A 20,171-nucleotide genomic window follows, 5' to 3' on the forward strand; every position below is an offset into this window, starting at 1 on the left:
AATATAAATCACGCTTGATGAATAGACCTGTTGTTTAAATTTTGTTATGATTGCACACTAGCTGAAATTGAATTTGTGCCTGAAATAAATCTGATCTATAAGATGAAAATATAACAGCACTACGTGGTAGAGAAGTTTTGAATATTTTGGTTATTTTAAAATTAAAATAATAAAACCGTACTTTTGTTTTGGGAAAATTGTTAATTAGTGCGGTAAGGACATTTACAAGTTTTCTTTGCTTCAAATGAGTAGGTTATGTTTTTGCTATGTTATTACCTAGTATCACTACTGTAGCAACAACGTTAGTAATCGTACATATCTATACATCTATAAGGAAAATAATTACTAATAATAACCGATTTTAAACATATTCCTTATTATATTTTGTGTTTATATTTCATTTACCAAGCTATGTATATGTGAAACCTTTTTGTCGTAAAGCTAGAATCTTGTATCTATAATAAATATCTTATTTGTTCTTTTACGAGAAACATATACATATTTTGAACTGAATCTGGACCTAAGTACGTAAGTCCCTTCACCAACAATTTGCATGTTATGGAAATACCCATACTAGTTTAGCCCCTGTACGCCCATATTTTCGCCGAATGCACGCTAAATGAAAGTTTAAATATGTCATAAAGAACTAAACAATACGCCCACTTTACGCAAATAAGTATAACAAAGAACATCATAATATGATGGTACTTAGTGAATTCAGTTAATAGACGAAGATCAATTTTCTTTGTTTGGTTATGATGTTAGTTTTCGTTTAGCAACAAATTGCGAATACACTTACTATAAAATATGTATGTAGCTGCATTTCAGATTAGAGATAAACGAGTCAAGGAAACGGGGTAGTGATTTTTTATATCGTTTATAAAATTAGGTACCAATCACCCAGAATAGATAAACCATGTTAAAGAAGAAAAAGGTCCTTTCTATGAAAACTTTATTTAATAATGGACATTCGCAATATTGTTCCATTCCATCCCAGTAATTAAAAAATGGATTTTAGCATGGAAGTTTTCTCGCCAAAACAAAGTTAACTCATTGCTAACCCTAGTTATTAGCTGCATTTTTTTTACATCTATATACATATACGCTTAAATCTTATATGGACTGCTAAGCGTTAAACTTTATCTATTCTTCTGAAATTGCTGCGCAGAAAATTAGTACTCCTAAATTTCAATACGCATTATACTCAGTTGTAATTGAAATATGTGTCTATGTTTCACCTCTATGTATTAACTCTACAAATGGTGTGTGTCCACTGTTCACCGCAACCGATTCAGCTATAGGTTATACACTATTGCCAACAGAGGTGTGTGTCTCCGCTTTTCGGTACAACATGTTCTGTAGCTAGTGGCCGCTAGATGGGTCCCCTAACCATGACCTGAGTGAGGATGAGCGTTTTTTTAACCGCAAACATAGACGTATATCCGTGTAAAAAACAAGTCTATTATTACTCAGTTTATTAGTTTATTCTCTGTAATCGGGGTTGATATAGTTAAATAACCATTTACATAAAAATCAACCCTTTCTTTAAGCGATGACAGAATTAAGAGAGATGAATATGAATAAATAGTTATAACCTAATCAACATTTGTTAACATTTTAATATATAAAATATGTATAAATATACATAATAAAGGGAATCAGGTTTTTCATAAAACTTTGTACTTTCTAATCATATTAATGTATTAATGCTGACTGGGTTATATTGGTTTAATTGCAAACAGTTAGATTTTATATTGTTGCCAGCGTTGCCGTTTTCTGGGTAATTCGCTAAATTTGGGGAGTTTCGAAAGCGCGTGGGTAATTTTCGAGTACGCTCTTCTTTATTACCTATGAAGGCAAGGAGTTCCATGAAAGGTCTTAAATAAATTTTTTACTTCACTATTTCGGTTGCGTCGTGTTTCGTTGGCTACAGTTGCAGTAGTTTGCAGCATTTATTAAAGCTCACGGCTGAAAATAATTTTTTTTATTCCGACCCCATGAAGTCATGGCCAGTATTGGCGTGATTGCGTTAAATTATGGGTAAAAGTCTAGTTGAGTCGACTGCTAATACGCTACAAAAATATCGATAGAGGTGTCAAAAGGCCCGTATTGACCTCGACAACAATAATTCGAAGGCGAAAAAGAAAAATTGTATATCTGTCCGGAGATATTTGCAGTTGAAGTTGGCGATTATCAAGTGGTTGTTGTAATGTTGTCGTACCCACAAAAAAATTATGAACATAAGCGTTTTGCGCGGATATAGTTTTGGTCTCTAAACCGGTGTTGGACCACCGAGGGTAATTTTTTATACGCAGAAACGTGTTCTGGACAAAAATACTATGGATACCACCCCCGGTTTCGGAGGAACCCGCGGGTCATTTTTCGGTTTTTCGTTAATATCTTTAGAACGAGTTAAAATTTTTATTTTCCCACTTCGGATTGTTATTGTCGAGGTCAATACGCGTCTTTTAACACCTCTCTCGATATTTTGGGACGCGTCTTAGCAGTCGTCCCCTCAACTAGACTATTACCAAATTATGAAACCTATATTTCTTAATTTACAATGTTCTTATATGCTATAAGCCTTAGTCGCTTTTATGGCTTATACAAAAATGTTCAAAGTAAACAAAAATAATACAAAATATGGGTAACCGGAAAGTCTTCCTTTGTCTTACAATCTCAGAAAATAAACAAAGAGCAGAAAATGGGTGTGAAATATTGTTCAATTATATTTAGTATGATACCCACCCAATGTTCATGGAAAGTAAAGACATGTGTCCAAAATTTTATGAGTAGGAACATTTTGAAATTCATAAATACGATATAATTGTGATGACATGAAATCACAAACAAACCAAAAAATAAAATAAACTTCTTATTATTTCCCGAAATTTTACACTATCACTTGCGAGGTATTCACTTAAAAAAATAGAAATCCATAATTTCGCGCTTACGATACAATGGCTAACATAGCTTGCTATAGTCAAAATGAAATTAGCTTCAATTTATTTTACAGCTTCAAAGTAATTTACAGTCGTCACAAGTTCGAAGTTAACTTATTTTGCCTATCACTAAGCAACAAAACAATTTATTTGACGAAATTTTGATATTTTGGAGAATTGAAAATTGTTTTTTTGGGTAATTTGAGAACGGCAACACTGGGTTGCATCTAGTTACATGCCAACATTCGTATAAGCTCAAATTCCCAGTAAGAAAATACTCCGCAAAAACGTATGGGTTAAAGCTGACAGCTATTAAAACTTAATTAAAGTTACTCCATGTCTCACCAAACTTTTACCAATATAAAATATAATGTTATGTTGGTTTTATTGGTCTGTAAATAATGAATTGTTATACTAATTTGTCATATTCAAAACGGGTTTTATATTTTCGTATAAATGTAGCCGAAAACGAAAAATATAAAAAATGTATGGAAGAGTTTCTAATTAATAAAACATACTGAAAAGTCATAACCAATGGTGACTTACTATTTGGCATATATATTTTTTCAAACATGTAACTATACAGAATGTCTGGACAAGTAACTTGGTACCTCGATCAAGTTCAAACGGGATTCAAGGGGTTGTGTAGCGCAATATATAGCTTCTCCAACCCAATTGTCAACCTCACATTCGAGCGGCGAATCCCGTTTCGCTAACAGACGAGGCTCTGGCGACCCCAAGCTCCTCATGGAACTTGGGGGTGGGGAGGGAGGGATGGCCTGAAGGTTCAATATGGCCATATAAATCGTTCCCGAGATGGTCGGGCCAGCACCTTAATGGTGCTGTGTTACCGGAGCGTATCGGATCTGTATCCGACAAAGGACCATCACATCGATAACACTCCCCAAAGCCTTCGGGGAGTAACCTAATCGCTGCAACAACAACAACAACATCAAGTTTAAACCTTAATAAAAAATCTTCTATGGATGATCAATTTGTGAAAATTAATTCTCTAAGCAAATTAAACAACATTTCATATTGTATTCTCTGTTTAGCTGCTTTTTTTTATTTTTAAGTGATTTTGTAACACTTTTAACAATACTTGTACTTGCTTTATGTCTACATATGATTGTTTAATTTTGAGATTAAGCTAAAGGTATTTAATTTGGTGCTGTAAGCAGGTTTGTGTTGTATACGTCTATAACATATGATTGTTATATTTAATTTGGAAGGAAAATAATATATTTTAAATAAAAATAATACTTAAATAATAAAACTATTAATTAAAAAAATATATTAAAAGAATTAAATGAAAAAAAAAAAATAATAATAAAATAGACGGAATCGAACTCGCGAACGAATCCATTTAGGCGCAAATCTTATTATCTCTGCTATTGCTTCTTTTCTACTATTATAAGCAATGTTGTATTTAAGCTTTACGCCTTCTGCGCGCATTTTTCGACTGTGATGCCACGTAAGATAAAAATAATTATTAAGAAAGCATTATGGAATAACCAAGTTTTTAGTGCAACCGTGAAAAATTGTTAAAAACGCTAACCGCATTTTCTTTATGGTTAGGGGATAAATAATTGACCTACTACTGAGAAATTATAAAGAATAAGTGAACATTTAACTGGCATAATTTTTTTTGGAAATTCCATGTGTACAGGGTGTCTAGAGAGGAAAATTGGTTTTCCTTGGAAAATTTTAAATGACCATAAAAAATTGTCTATGGCTGACCAATTAGTAGGACCCACTGACCAATTATGACCAATTAGTGACCAATTATTTGGCATACGTTTCGATTTGAAAATCCACCGATGGGGTGCTAACATCCGATAACACGATAACATCCGATAACAAAGAAAACTTTAAAAATTAATTAAAAAGTTCCTATGGCTGACCAATTAACGAAACCTGCTGACCAATTATGACCAATTAGTGACCAATTAATTGGCATAATTTTTTTTGGAAAATTTATGTATACAGGGTGTCTAGACAGCAAAATTGATTTTCCTTGGAAAATTTTAAATGGTCATAAAAAATTGTCTATGGCTGACCAATTAGTGGGACCCACTGACCAATTATGACCAATTAGTGACCAATTAATTGGCATAATTTTTTTTGGAAAATTTATGTATACAGGGTGTTTAAACAGGAAAATTGTTTTTCCCTTGGAAAACTTTAAATGGCCATAAAAAATTTTCTATGGCTGACCAATTAGTGGGACCCGCTGACCAATTATGACCAATTAGTGACCAATTATTTGGCATACGTTTCGATTTGAAAATCCACCGATGGGGTGCTAACATCCGATAACACGATAACATCCGATAACAAAGAAAACTTTAAAAATTAATTAAAAAGTTCCTATGGCTGACCAATTAACGAAACCTGCTGACCAATTATGACCAATTAGTGACCAATTAATTGGCATATTTTTTTTTGGAAAATTTATTTATACAGGGTGTCTAGACAGGAAAATTGGTTTTCCTTGGAAAACTTTAAATGGCCATAAAAAATTGTCTATGGCTGACCAATTAGTGGGACCCACTGACCAATTATGACCAATTAGTGACCAATTATTTGGCATGCTTTTCGAATTCAAAATCCACCGATGGGGTGCTAACATCCGATAACAGGGTAACATCCGATAACAAAGAAAACTTTAAAAATTAATTAAAAAGTTCCTATGGCTGACCAATTAACGAAACCTGGTGACCAATTATGACCAATTAGTGACCAATTAATTGGCATAATTTTTTTTGGAAAATTTATGTATACAGGGTGTTTAAACAGGAAAATTGTTTTTCTCTTGGAAAACTTTAAATGGCCATAAAAAATTGTCTATGGCTGACCAATTAGTGGGACCCGCTGACCAATTATGACCAATTAGTGACCAATTATTTGGCATACGTTTCGATTTGAAAATCCACCGATGGGGTGCTAACATCCGATAACACGATAACATCCGATAACAAAGAAAACTTTAAAAATTAATTAAAAAGTTCCTATGGCTGACCAATTAACGAAACCTGCTGACCAATTATGACCAATTAGTGACCAATTAATTGGCATAATTTTTTTTGGAAAATTTATGTATACAGGGTGTCTAGACAGTAAAATTGATTTTCCTTGGAAAACTTTAAATGGTCATAAAAAATTGTCTATGGCTGACCAAAAAGTGGGACCCACTGACCAATTATGACCAATTAGTGACCAATTAATTGGCATAATTTTTTTGGAAAATTTATGTATACAGGGTGTTTAAACAGGAAAATTGTTTTTCCCTTGGAAAATTTTAAATGGCCATAAAAAATTTTCTATGGCTGACCAATTAGTGGGACCCGCTGACCAATTATGACCAATTAGTGACCAATTATTTGGCATACCTTTCGAATCGAAAATCCACCGATGGGGTGCTAACATCCGATAACAGGGTAACATCCGATAACAAAGAAAACTTTAAAAATTAATTAAAAAGTTCCTCTGGATGACCAATTAACGAAACCTGCTGACCAATTATGACCAATTAGTGACCAATTAATTGGCATAATTTTTTTTGGAAAATTTATGTATACAGGGTGTCTAGACAGCAAAATTGATTTTCCTTGGAAAACTTTAAATGGTCATAAAAAATTGTCTATGGCTGACCAATTAGTGGGACCCACTGACCAATTATGACCAATTAATTGGCATAATTTTTTTTGGAAAATTGATGTATACAGGGTGTTTAAACAGGAAAATTGTTTTTCCCTTGGAAAATTTTAAATGGCCATAAAAAATTTTCTATGGCTGACCAATTAGTGGGACCCGCTGACCAATTATGACCAATTAGTGACCAATTATTTGGCATACGTTTCGATTTGAAAATCCACCGATGGGGTGCTAACATCCGATAACACGATAACATCCGATAACAAAGAAAACTTTAAAAATTAATTAAAAAGTTCCTATGGCTGACCAATTAACGAAACCTGCTGACCAATTATGACCAATTAGTGACCAATTAATTGGCATATTTTTTTTTGGAAAATTTATTTATACAGGGTGTCTAGACAGGAAAATTGGTTTTCCTTGGAAAACTTTAAATGGCCATAAAAAATTGTCTATGGCTGACCAATTAGTGAGACCCACTGACCAATTATGACCAATTAGTGACCAATTATTTGGCATGCTTTTCGAATTCAAAATCCACCGATGGGGTGCTAACATCCGATAACAGGGTAACATCCGATAACAAAGAAAACTTTAAAAATTAATTAAAAAGTTCCTATGGCTGACCAATTAACGAAACCTGGTGACCAATTATGACCAATTAGTGACCAATTAATTGGCATAATTTTTTTTGGAAAATTTATGTATACAGGGTGTTTAAACAGGAAAATTGTTTTTCCCTTGGAAAACTTTAAATGGCCATAAAAAATTGTCTATGGCTGACCAATTAGTGGGACCCGCTGACCAATTATGACCAATTAGTGACCAATTATTTGGCATACGTTTCGATTTGAAAATCCACCGATGGGGTGCTAACATCCGATAACACGATAACATCCGATAACAAAGAAAACTTTAAAAATTAATTAAAAAGTTCCTATGGCTGACCAATTAACGAAACCTGCTGACCAATTATGACCAATTAGTGACCAATTAATTGGCATAATTTTTTTTGGAAAATTTATGTATACAGGGTGTCTAGACAGTAAAATTGATTTTCCTTGGAAAACTTTAAATGGTCATAAAAAATTGTCTATGGCTGACCAAAAAGTGGGACCCACTGACCATTTATGACCAATTAGTGACCAATTAATTGGCATAATTTTTTTGGAAAATTTATGTATACAGGGTGTTTAAACAGGAAAATTGTTTTTCCCTTGGAAAATTTTAAATGGCCATAAAAAATTTTCTATGGCTGACCAATTAGTGGGACCCGCTGACCAATTATGACCAATTAGTGGCCAATTATTTGGCATACCTTTCGAATCGAAAATCCACCGATGGGGTGCTAACATCCGATAACAGGGTAACATCCGATAACAAAGAAAACTTTAAAAATTAATTAAAAAGTTCCTATGGCTGACCAATTAACGAAACCTGCTGACCAATTTTGACCAATTAGTGACCAATTAATTGGCATAATTTTTTTTGGAAAATTTATGTATACAGGGTGTCTAGACAGCAAAATTGATTTTCCTTGGAAAATTTTAAATGGTCATAAAAAATTGTCTATGGCTGACCAATTAGTGGGACCCACTGACCAATTATGACCAATTAGTGACCAATTAATTTTTTTTGGAAAATTTATGTATACAGGGTGTTTAAACAGGAAAATTGTTTTTCCCTTGGAAAACTTTAAATGGCCATAAAAAATTTTCTATGGCTGACCAATTAGTGGGACCCGCTGACCAATTATGACCAATTAGTGACCAATTATTTGGCATACGTTTCGATTTGAAAATCCACCGATGGGGTGCTAACATCCGATAACACGATAACATCCGATAACAAAGAAAACTTTAAAAATTAATTAAAAAGTTCCTATGGCTGACCAATTAACGAAACCTGCTGACCAATTATGACCAATTAGTGACCAATTAATTGGCATATTTTTTTTTGGAAAATTTATTTATACAGGGTGTCTAGACAGGAAAATTGGTTTTCCTTGGAAAACTTTAAATGGCCATAAAAAATTGTCTATGGCTGACCAATTAGTGGGACCCACTGACCAATTATGACCAATTAGTGACCAATTATTTGGCATGCTTTTCGAATTCAAAATCCACCGATGGGGTGCTAACATCCGATAACAGGGTAACATCCGATAACAAAGAAAACTTTAAAAATTAATTAAAAAGTTCCTATGGCTGACCAATTAACGAAACCTGGTGACCAATTATGACCAATTAGTGACCAATTAATTGGCATAATTTTTTTTGGAAAATTTATGTATACAGGGTGTTTAAACAGGAAAATTGTTTTTCCCTTGGAAAACTTTAAATGGCCATAAAAAATTGTCTATGGCTGACCAATTAGTGGGACCCGCTGACCAATTATGACCAATTAGTGACCAATTATTTGGCATACGTTTCGATTTGAAAATCCCCCGATGGGGTGCTAACATCCGATAACACGATAACATCCGATAACAAAGAAAACTTTAAAAATTAATTAAAAAGTTCCTATGGCTGACCAATTAACGAAACCTGCTGACCAATTATGACCAATTAGTGACCAATTAATTGGCATAATTTTTTTTGGAAAATTTATGTATACAGGGTGTCTAGACAGTAAAATTGATTTTCCTTGGAAAACTTTAAATGGTCATAAAAAATTGTCTATGGCTGACCAAAAAGTGGGACCCACTGACCAATTATGACCAATTAGTGACCAATTAATTGGCATAATTTTTTTGAAAAATTTATGTATACAGGGTGTTTAAACAGGAAAATTGTTTTTCCCTTGGAAAATTTTAAATGGCCATAAAAAATTTTCTATGGCTGACCAATTAGTGGGACCCGCTGACCAATTATGACCAATTAGTGACCAATTATTTGGCATACCTTTCGAATCGAAAATCCACCGATGGGGTGCTAACATCCGATAACAGGGTAACATCCGATAACAAAGAAAACTTTAAAAATTAATTAAAAAGTTCCTCTGGATGACCAATTAACGAAACCTGCTGACCAATTATGACCAATTAGTGACCAATTAATTGGCATAATTTTTTTTGGAAAATTTATGTATACAGGGTGTCTAGACAGCAAAATTGATTTTCCTTGGAAAATTTTAAATGGTCATAAAAAATTGTCTATGGCTGACCAATTAGTGGGACCCACTGACCAATTATGACCAATTAGTGACCAATTAATTGGCATAATTTTTTTTGGAAAATTGATGTATACAGGGTGTTTAAACAGGAAAATTGTTTTTCCCTTGGAAAATTTTAAATGGCCATAAAAAATTTTCTATGGCTGACCAATTAGTGGGACCCGCTGACCAATTATGACCAATTAGTGACCAATTATTTGGCATACGTTTCGATTTGAAAATCCACCGATGGGGTGCTAACATCCGATAACACGATAACATCCGATAACAAAGAAAACTTTAAAAATTAATTAAAAAGTTCCTATGGCTGACCAATTAACGAAACCTGCTGACCAATTATGACCAATTAGTGACCAATTAATTGGCATATTTTTTTTTGGAAAATTTATTTATACAGGGTGTCTAGACAGGAAAATTGGTTTTCCTTGGAAAACTTTAAATGGCCATAAAAAATTGTCTATGGCTGACCACTTAGTGAGACCCACTGACCAATTATGACCAATTAGTGACCAATTATTTGGCATGCTTTTCGAATTCAAAATCCACCGATGGGGTGCTAACATCCGATAACAGGGTAACATCCGATAACAAAGAAAACTTTAAAAATTAATTAAAAAGTTCCTATGGCTGACCAATTAACGAAACCTGGTGACCAATTATGACCAATTAGTGACCAATTAATTGGCATAATTTTTTTTGGAAAATTTATGTATACAGGGTGTTTAAACAGGAAAATTGTTTTTCCCTTGGAAAACTTTAAATGGCCATAAAAAATTGTCTATGGCTGACCAATTAGTGGGACCCGCTGACCAATTATGACCAATTAGTGACCAATTATTTGGCATACGTTTCGATTTGAAAATCCACCGATGGGGTGCTAACATCCGATAACACGATAACATCCGATAACAAAGAAAACTTTAAAAATTAATTAAAAAGTTCCTATGGCTGACCAATTAACGAAACCTGCTGACCAATTATGACCAATTAGTGACCAATTAATTGGCATAATTTTTTTTGGAAAATTTATGTATACAGGGTGTCTAGACAGTAAAATTGATTTTCCTTGGAAAACTTTAAATGGTCATAAAAAATTGTCTATGGCTGACCAAAAAGTGGGACCCACTGACCAATTATGACCAATTAGTGACCAATTAATTGGCATAATATTTTTGGAAAATTTATGTATACAGGGTGTTTAAACAGGAAAATTGTTTTTCCCTTGGAAAATTTTAAATGGCCATAAAAAATTTTCTATGGCTGACCAATTAGTGGGACCCGCTGACCAATTATGACCAATTAGTGACCAATTATTTGGCATACCTTTCGAATCGAAAATCCACCGATGGGGTGCTAACATCCGATAACAGGGTAACATCCGATAACAAAGAAAACTTTAAAAATTAATTAAAAAGTTCCTATGGCTGACCAATTAACGAAACCTGCTGACCAATTATGACCAATTAGTGACCAATTAATTGGCATAATTTTTTTTGGAAAATTTATGTATACAGGGTGTCTAGACAGCAAAATTGATTTTCCTTGGAAAACTTTAAATGGTCATAAAAAATTGTCTATGGCTGACCAATTAGTGGGACCCACTGACCAATTATGACCAATTAGTGACCAATTAATTGGCATAATTTTTTTTGGAAAATTTATGTATACAGGGTGTTTAAACAGGAAAATTGTTTTTCCCTTGGAAAACTTTAAATGGCCATAAAAAATTTTCTATGGCTGACCAATTAGTGGGACCCGCTGACCAATTATGACCAATTAGTGACCAATTATTTGGCATACGTTTCGATTTGAAAATCCACCGATGGGGTGCTAACATCCGATAACACGATAACATCCGATAACAAAGAAAACTTTAAAAATTAATTAAAAAGTTCCTATGGCTGACCAATTAACGAAACCTGCTGACCAATTATGACCAATTAGTGACCAATTAATTGGCATATTTTTTTTTGGAAAATTTATTTATACAGGGTGTCTAGACAGGAAAATTGGTTTTCCTTGGAAAACTTTAAATGGCCATAAAAAATTGTCTATGGCTGACCAATTAGTGGGACCCACTGACCAATTATGACCAATTAGTGACCAATTATTTGGCATGCTTTTCGAATTCAAAATCCACCGATGGGGTGCTAACATCCGATAACAGGGTAACATCCGATAACAAAGAAAACTTTAAAAATTAATTAAAAAGTTCCTATGGCTGACCAATTAACGAAACCTGGTGACCAATTATGACCAATTAGTGACCAATTAATTGGCATAATTTTTTTTGGAAAATTTATGTATACAGGGTGTTTAAACAGGAAAATTGTTTTTCCCTTGGAAAACTTTAAATGGCCATAAAAAATTGTCTATGGCTGACCAATTAGTGGGACCCGCTGACCAATTATGACCAATTAGTGACCAATTATTTGGCATATGTTTTGTTATAAAATTCCAGAAATGGGGTGCTAACATCCCACACCCGACCATGAAAATTTTAAATTTCCATAAAATTTTTTCTAATGCTGACCAATTACTGAAACCTGCTGACCAATTATGACCAATTAGTGACCAATTATTTGGCATATGTTTTGTTATAAAATTCCAGAAATGGGGTGCTAACATCCCAGAGCCGTAAATGCGCTCATCAATATTAAACTCGGAAATGAGATCTCAATATCTCTTTGGCTGTGCAAAATGCTTGTTGCGAAATTAGGAAGAACGCCAATAACCTTAATTTGGCCAGAAGAGCTCTCAACTTTTCGCTGTCCGTCTAGCTGTCGCTGCTTTGTCTAGCAATACCGCACTTAAACTATAAAAACTCATCTGTCAAAGCAAGCACTGATCAAAGCGTTCTACGTGATGCCGGCACAGGAATGATCAATCTCAACTTTGATTGCGCAGTAAGTTGTCTGCCTTTTCTGAATAAAATAACTAATTGGAAACTAACTACGGAAGCAGAGGGAGAGGGTGGCCTCCACTCCGATTAAACTCCATCACACCAATTCTTGGACGGCCAAGCTTTTAAGCTGTTAAGAGCCAGTTGCCTTTAAAAAAACTCATACATTTTTTTTAATTTTTCTAATACTAATGTATATTTAATCTATGAAATACTCACCTGTAAATCACTGTATGTGTACGGATAACTATGTGCGAAGTACACCGTGTCGTGGTCGTGTTCGAATTCTATATTAAATGTCAACGTATAGGAGCTGTTCTCATCTTCCTCTTCAGACGGTGTCCTGTAATTAAGAGACAAAAGAAAATAATTCGCTTTTACATTTTTTATTCCGAATCTGAACGGCATCTGCCAGGAAGATGAGTTTTCACTGAGAAGTTATTGCAGAAATACACTCGGAGTGTTGGCCAAATCACTGTCGAGGGGAGACCCCGCTTAGAACAACTTTTTTCTAATTGAAAGAACTTGTTTATACATTTTTGAAGTTGCTTTGCCAGAGAATTGAACCCAGGATCTTCGGTGTGGTAGGAACACGTTACAACCACTCCACGACGGCCGCCAGACAATCATGGACTGTATTGCGATCAAATATTAGCAAGTTAGGTTGTAATACTGTGCGACAAAATTCCATCGATGCTTTTAATCTGGGGTTATATATAGAGTTTAGTATTATTCGAAAACGAATTCCACTCTAACGGTAAATATCAATCTCACAAACTATTTGTATCATTGTTAACAAAACAAGTGTGATATATTAGCTGTCAAATGAATGACAGGATTTTCAAAATGGCTGCTTTTTAGCGTTTTGACAGGATGTTTAATCGGTTGGGTCGATTTGTATGGACGAAAATTAACCGATATCGCGCCATCGAGTTTTCGATAGGACTTGGGCTCAGGAAAAAAAGTTCCACTACGCATACCCAAAAAAATAATTTTCGATCCTCCGAAAAAAAGTCGATTTTTCGACCAAAATTCTTGTAAATCTCCATAAAAGAAATTTTATTTCTAAAAACTGCATTTACCAATTTTGCATTTGCCAATCGACACAAAAAAAAATTCATAAAAAATGATTTGGAGCCTTGAACATTAAAAAAATGCATAAAAAATCGATGAAATTTCGCAGGCTCGAAAATTATTTTTTTGGGTATGTGTAATGGAACTTTTTTTCCTGAGCCCAAATCCTATCGAAAAATCGATGGCGCGATATCGGTTAATAAATCTACCCAGTCAAATGTTTAATATGGGACCGGATAGTGCTGGCTATCTTCAGCGCGTGATAGAAATACAGAATGAGACCACGGTAGTCACTTTAAAATTACGGCATCGGTATTTGTAATTTTGACGTTTATGATAACTTCTCACACTTGCCTTATCCACAATGATTTGTATTACTGATAAATAATTATGGGACACAATTTAACAAAGATTTATTTTTTGATTATCTTTAATATTTTTTTGAAGAGGGTAATAAAAAATAAATAAAAAAAAGAGGGTAATAATATATATAAAATTGTTCCAGGTGGCATTGGAAAATCTTTTGTCATTTCGATAGCATAAGAGCCCACTAATTTTTTATTAATTAAATCTATGTAAAATATAAAATTATTTATTTAAAAAATAAAAATTACGTGGCTTATTAATTACTAGCAAAGTACCCGACGTCGTTCGAGTATAAATAAAAGCAGTACTATATAGACTAATATATTAGACTAATCCCAACCCCCATTTGTATGGGAGATGCCACGCCCCTTTGTCGCTATCCCCAATTTTTCCCGAGGGGTAGGGATTAGTCTTATATACCTCCTCACCTAATTTCAGTCGTCTAGCTTTAATACTTTCAAATATATTGACAACGAAAAATTCCAGTTGTATGGGAGGTGCCACGCCCCCTGGCTGCAAGCCCAAACATACATACAGATATACTTTTGTAAACTATAGTATGCATGTGTATAATAAATCACCGGAATTATTACCCAACTTGTGTTCTGTATAGATGTTGGTTTCCAAACTGGATTCCCACGTGTGGATTCTGGGTTTACAGATCTGCCATCTTGTCTTACTTGATTCAGGAGCACGCCGGCTCGTAGTATGTATGAGTGGCTGCGGAAGGGGCGTATTAACGTAACTCACTGGTAGCTGGTTCATGTGGAAAGCCCAGCCGATCCCAAGTAGGGTTATTAATAAAGCACTCAATAAAAACACTTATTTGTTTTATACAATTAAGATTTAATGTTTTATTCATTTAATAAGTACTTGGGGAAAAAAGATATGACTGCCCCGTCTCGTGTCTTGAAAAATTCTCTATCTGCACATTTTTTGTACAGGGTTGTATTATTGATAATCAGCTGATGCTTGACGCATGGTTGTGTTTTGAATATTTGATGTGGTGAAATTGATTTGCTTAAGGTGCCATTACATCACCCTTCTTTTGGAAAAGAAGAAGTCGTCAGGGTGACCAATTCTGCCGGCTTCTTCTTGCCCAAAATTAAGAAAATTAAGATGTAAATTTATTAAGCAAAAATTTAGTACAATTTAAAATTTCGGAATGAAGTCAGAGGAAAAAATTTTTATTTTTGATGAACGAATTTAACCTTTAAAAGTAGATATTCCTCCCCTTTTCATTTTAAATTCGTTCATTAGTGTAGGATATTTTAAATGGTTAAAATCTAATATTCATCAGCTAATGATCCAATTGACAGACAGTTTTATGAAATTATCTTATATCTAAAATAGTTGCGATTAAAGACAATTAAGTTTATTTATAGCTTATTTGATATTTAATATGAAAAATAGTTTAGTAAATGATATTTAAGTTTATTTATACAACGGTATCGAAAGTTTTTTTTTCTCATTGCATTGTAATATGCAAATATAGTATAGTTATGCCAATTGGCATATTTGAAAATAATTTTATAAGTGTAAGTTTTTAGCTTTGTAAATTTATATAATTCATTTTAAATCACGTATGTTTATGGTTTAACTCTTAGCTACTAAGTCGTATGTTTACATATTATATTATTTGTAAATTTGATACATTTCAAGTTTTTTTTTTTGTGTTTTGGCATAGAAATGCGCCACAAAGAAGTTATTATTTAAATATTACAATTTTGAATTTGTAAATTTTGTATTTGTAAATAAAGCATAACTTGCCTAGAGTTGTTTATTGTACTTTTTGTACACGGTTTTTGTGAACAGTCTTTAATTTTTTCTTTTCTTTATCAACAACTTTTACATTCGTCCCATCTATTTCCTTAACTATGTATGGCCCCTGATATATGCTTGCATGTTTATCGCGCGGTTCTTTTTGTATTAGAACCTTATCATTTACGCTAATTTTTGACGGACAGGCATGTTTGTCATAATGATATTTATTTCGAACTTTGTGTTTGTTTAACAGTTCTTGCGCCAATACATGTGATTTTTGCATGCGGTATTTCGCCTCTTTCGCGTAATTCTCCACGTCATAAATTGGATCAACTTTTCCTTTTTGAAGTTCATTCGGTAAAATGGGTTTTTTACCGAATACTAATTCGAACGGTGTAAATTTATTATCAAAAACTGTATTCGAAGTGGTATTGTGAAAAAACGTGAAATACTTCAAGTAAGTATCCCAGTCCGACAACGTGTCACAAAGATATGCGCGCAAGTATTCGTTAAACACTCGATGGTTTCGTTCGATTGAACCTAACGTTTCATGATGATACGCTGTGGAAAAATCGTGTTTGACGTTTAAAAGTTTTGTCAGCTCTGAAAACACTTCATTTTTATATTCCGTACCTAGATCAGATTTGATAGAATTCATTGGGCCATATGTTAAAATAAATGACTCAAATACCGCAGAAGCTATGGTTTTCGCACTTTTATCCGGAACCGCTACTGTTACTAAGTATTTCGTTAAATCGCAAATTATGGTAACTGCGAACCTGTTACCATACTTTGATTCTGGCAACGGTCCTATTGTATCAATGACTACTATTTCAAATGGTTTGCAAGGTGTTGGTGTTAACACTAGCTTTTCTTTGGTTTTTGTTTTAACATTGTTTAAAAGACAATCATTACAACTTTTGATATATTTCGATATATCACGAGTCATATCTTTCCAATAAAATTTGGTTCGTAATTTTGCGTACAGTTTTTTCATTCCGCAATGTCCACCAGAAAGGGGATCATTATGGTAAATTCTCATAAGTTTTAGTTTTGTGTCTTCATCTGTTATTGTCTCTACTGGATCTGTTAGTATAATTTCTAATGATTTTAAAATTTTATTTCCAATTGAAATTTGTAGTAGTGTAATGTTCGAACAAAATATCGTTTTTAGGCCATTCAATTTGCTTAATTTTGTGTTTGCCGGCTTCTGATTCAAGCCTCGAAAGTAATTTCTCTAAAGTCCTTATTTCGTTAACAAGCTCAAAGCTAAGTAACTCGAGTTTCTTATGTTTAATATGCGCCAAAATTTGTTTGTTAGCTTCTTTAATCTCATCGATTGTTATACGCGATACTGCATCAGCACAAAAGTTTGATTTACCTTTTATATATACAATAGTAAAGTTATATTCAGATAGTTCCAGTCTTATTCTCGAAAGTTTTGAAGATGGGTCTTTCATTTTGAATAAGTATACCAGAGTTCTATGATCTGACTTTACAATAAAATGGGTGCCATAAACGTATGGTCGAAATTGCTTTATTGCAAAGTAAATAGCTAAAAGTTCTAACTCTATAATGGGTTTTTTCTGTTCTGCTTTATTAAATGCTTTAGAAGCGAAACAAATTAGTAAATCACTACCTTGCTGTTCTTGACTTAAAATAGTGCCACATCCAGTTGTGGAAGCGTCAACTGTAATAATAAATTGTTTAGTAAAATCTGGATATTGAAGTAATTTTGGTGAAAGTAATACTGCTTTCAAAGATAAAAATGCTCTTTCGCACTCTACATCCCATACGAATTCAACTCTTTTTCTGCTTAATCGGCTGTCAGGGACGCAAAATTAGGTATAAACCGTCTGTAATAGTTTGCAAACGCGACGAATCGTCGTACCGCGTCTTTATCAGTCGGTTTTGTATACTTTTTAACTGCGTTTATTTTGGAGTCGTCTGGCAACAAACATTTGGCTGAACATTTGTGACCTAAAAATGTAACTTCTGGTCGTAAAAAGTTGCAGTTATTTGGGTTTAGTTTGAGATTGAAAGACCTACAGGTATCGAAGGCTTTTGAAAGATTTTTAATATGGTGTGCTTCACTGCAACCTATGACGATAATATCGTCGATGTATAAAAATGCGACGTTGGGTGGTATACCCGAAAAAGCTATTGTCATCAATCGTGAGAATGAATTTGGTGCTATATTTAAACCGAATGGAAGCACTTTCCATCTGAATGCGCCGACCGAGGTGCTGAAAGAAGTAATGTCACATGAGTCAGGATGCAAGGGGATTTGATGAAATCCTGAAAAAGATTTAATGTGGAAAAATATTTTGCTCTACCGAGATTGTCTAATATATCGTCAACTCTAGCTAGTGGAAATTTATCAGCAATGACTTTTTTGTTTTACTGCGCGAAAATCTACGCACATACGATATGCTTTTTGACCATTAGTATCCTTCTTTGGGACTACAATCAAAGGACTATTGTAATTCGAATAACTGGGTTCAATCAAATCGTTGTCTAACAATTTATTTACTTGGCGATTTATTTCTTCACGTTGAGAATATGGCAATCTATAGTTTTTAACATATACCGGTTCGTTGTCGTTCAATCTTAATTTTTGCTCGTAGAAGTTGTTTAAAGACATTTTGTCCGTGTCAAGAGCGAAAATGTCGGCATAATCTATGCAAAGGTCAATCAATTTACTTGGAGCATGTTGAGGTATTTGATTTTTTAAAATCGAAATTAGTTTTTTCGTACGTTTGTCTTCTGTTTCTGTCTTGTTAATTGTATAAACATTGTAGTTTGAAAGTTTTTCTGTCCGAATACTGTTTCTTTTTACATACTTTATATCATCAGTGGTATTTATGACTTGTATTATTGGGTTACTGGAATTAACAATGCACCTAGCTGTGAAAACCCCTTTTTCAATTTCCTGCGAGTCCACGAAAAGTGGCTCGGGTGAATATCCTAAATCAAAAAGTCTGAATATTTCGCATCTTGGAGGAATGATACAACTGTTGCCTTCTGTTCCGTGTAGGATTGGTATCGCAACTTTTCCATTACCTACCCAAAAGGAAATACTGCTTCTTTCATAATTAATAATGCATTATGCAATAATGTTAATTTTCAGAAAATCTTTACCTAATATTCCATCGGATGGAATATTAAAATCTTCATTTACTACATGTAAAGTATGTTTAATAGAAAAGTTTGAAACATTTAAATTTGCTGTAATTTTACCTAAAGTAGAAACTGAATTAGAAGTGACACCCGTAATGTTAATAATGTCGTTCGTATTTAAGGAAATATTTCTGTCTAAACATGATATCTTTATAAAGAAATGTCGGCTTGAGTGTCTACTAGGAAAGAACAAAATTTTTGTGACTCGTTAAGTTGTAATTCAATGAAATCAGAGTAATTTAAATTTAAACAATAGATGCCTTGTGGTGAGGGATGTTTACTTACTGGCTTATTTCAGCCTCCCCCAGTGTTCGCTCCTGAGGGGCACTGGCGTTTAAAGTGCGAACGTTTGCGGTTCGACCTCTACCGTTTGACTATCTTGAATTGTTGCTTCTATTGTTACTATTATTTGTATTTGAATTGGAATTAGTATTTGGACGCGTATTATTATTGTTGTTATTCTGGTATCTATTTCCGTTATAATTCCTATATCTTTGATTATTATTGCTGTTATAGTTGTTGTATGCAAATGAGCTATTGTTTCCATAACCAGTATAGCCGCGGTTTGGGTAAAAACCTCGATAACTACCACGTGAATATCTGAATGTGTTGTTACCACGTGATCGAAAAGCTAAAACCTGACACTCTGTTACTTCGTTATTTTGTTCTACAATTAATTTTGCTACTACGTCTTTCGTTTTTACTAAATTGGATTTTGCATTTAAACGACACACGTTAACAGTTTGTTCGACTGCCATTTCGTGAGCTTTCGCTCGAGTGATCCCTTCAATAATAAGAGACCGCTCAAGTGAGTCAGCTAAATCTTCAACTTTTTTGGCAAAATCTGTATAATTGTTTCCGTTAACGTGCAACGCTGCAATTCTCCCTGCTACAACGTTCGAGCTGTCTGGTTTGATCCTATTACGTAGAGCTGTTTTAATTTCATTGACTGAAGTTACTTGTGTTGATATTGCGTCACGGGCTTTACCCTCTAATTTTGATTTTAAGAACGCTATAAAAGTATCAGTTAAATCTGCAGTAGCGAATTGTTCAAGTAATGCAATTTTGTCTATAAAAGAATCAAGTGCTAGAGGATCACCACTGTAGTTTTC

At 33.7% G+C, this 20,171-nt stretch overlaps 2 protein-coding genes across 36 annotated transcripts in view; one reads left to right on the forward strand and one right to left on the reverse strand.

Moving 5' to 3' along the window:
* Positions 1-20,171, forward strand: part of Nadsyn (NAD synthetase) — a 1,223,365-nt gene that overhangs the window by 572,525 nt on the left and 630,669 nt on the right. The window lies entirely within an intron of this gene.
* Nna1 (Nna1 carboxypeptidase) overlaps positions 1-20,171 on the reverse strand; it is a 725,779-nt gene that overhangs the window by 526,321 nt on the left and 179,287 nt on the right. For all 26 annotated transcript variants that reach the window (XR_010952781.1, XR_010952783.1, XR_010952782.1 and 23 more), the window contains one exon: positions 12,895-13,018. Coding sequence is in view for 22 of the 26 variants with exons in the window: in XM_067782491.1 (XP_067638592.1) it covers positions 12,895-13,018 (124 nt within the window). In the remaining 4 variants the exon portion in view is untranslated. The remainder of the gene's footprint in view (positions 1-12,894; positions 13,019-20,171) is intronic.

The sequence above is a fragment of the Eurosta solidaginis genome, chromosome 4 (genome assembly GCF_040869045.1).
Source record: "Eurosta solidaginis isolate ZX-2024a chromosome 4, ASM4086904v1, whole genome shotgun sequence".
In the NCBI taxonomy this organism is placed as follows: domain Eukaryota; kingdom Metazoa; phylum Arthropoda; class Insecta; order Diptera; family Tephritidae; genus Eurosta; species Eurosta solidaginis.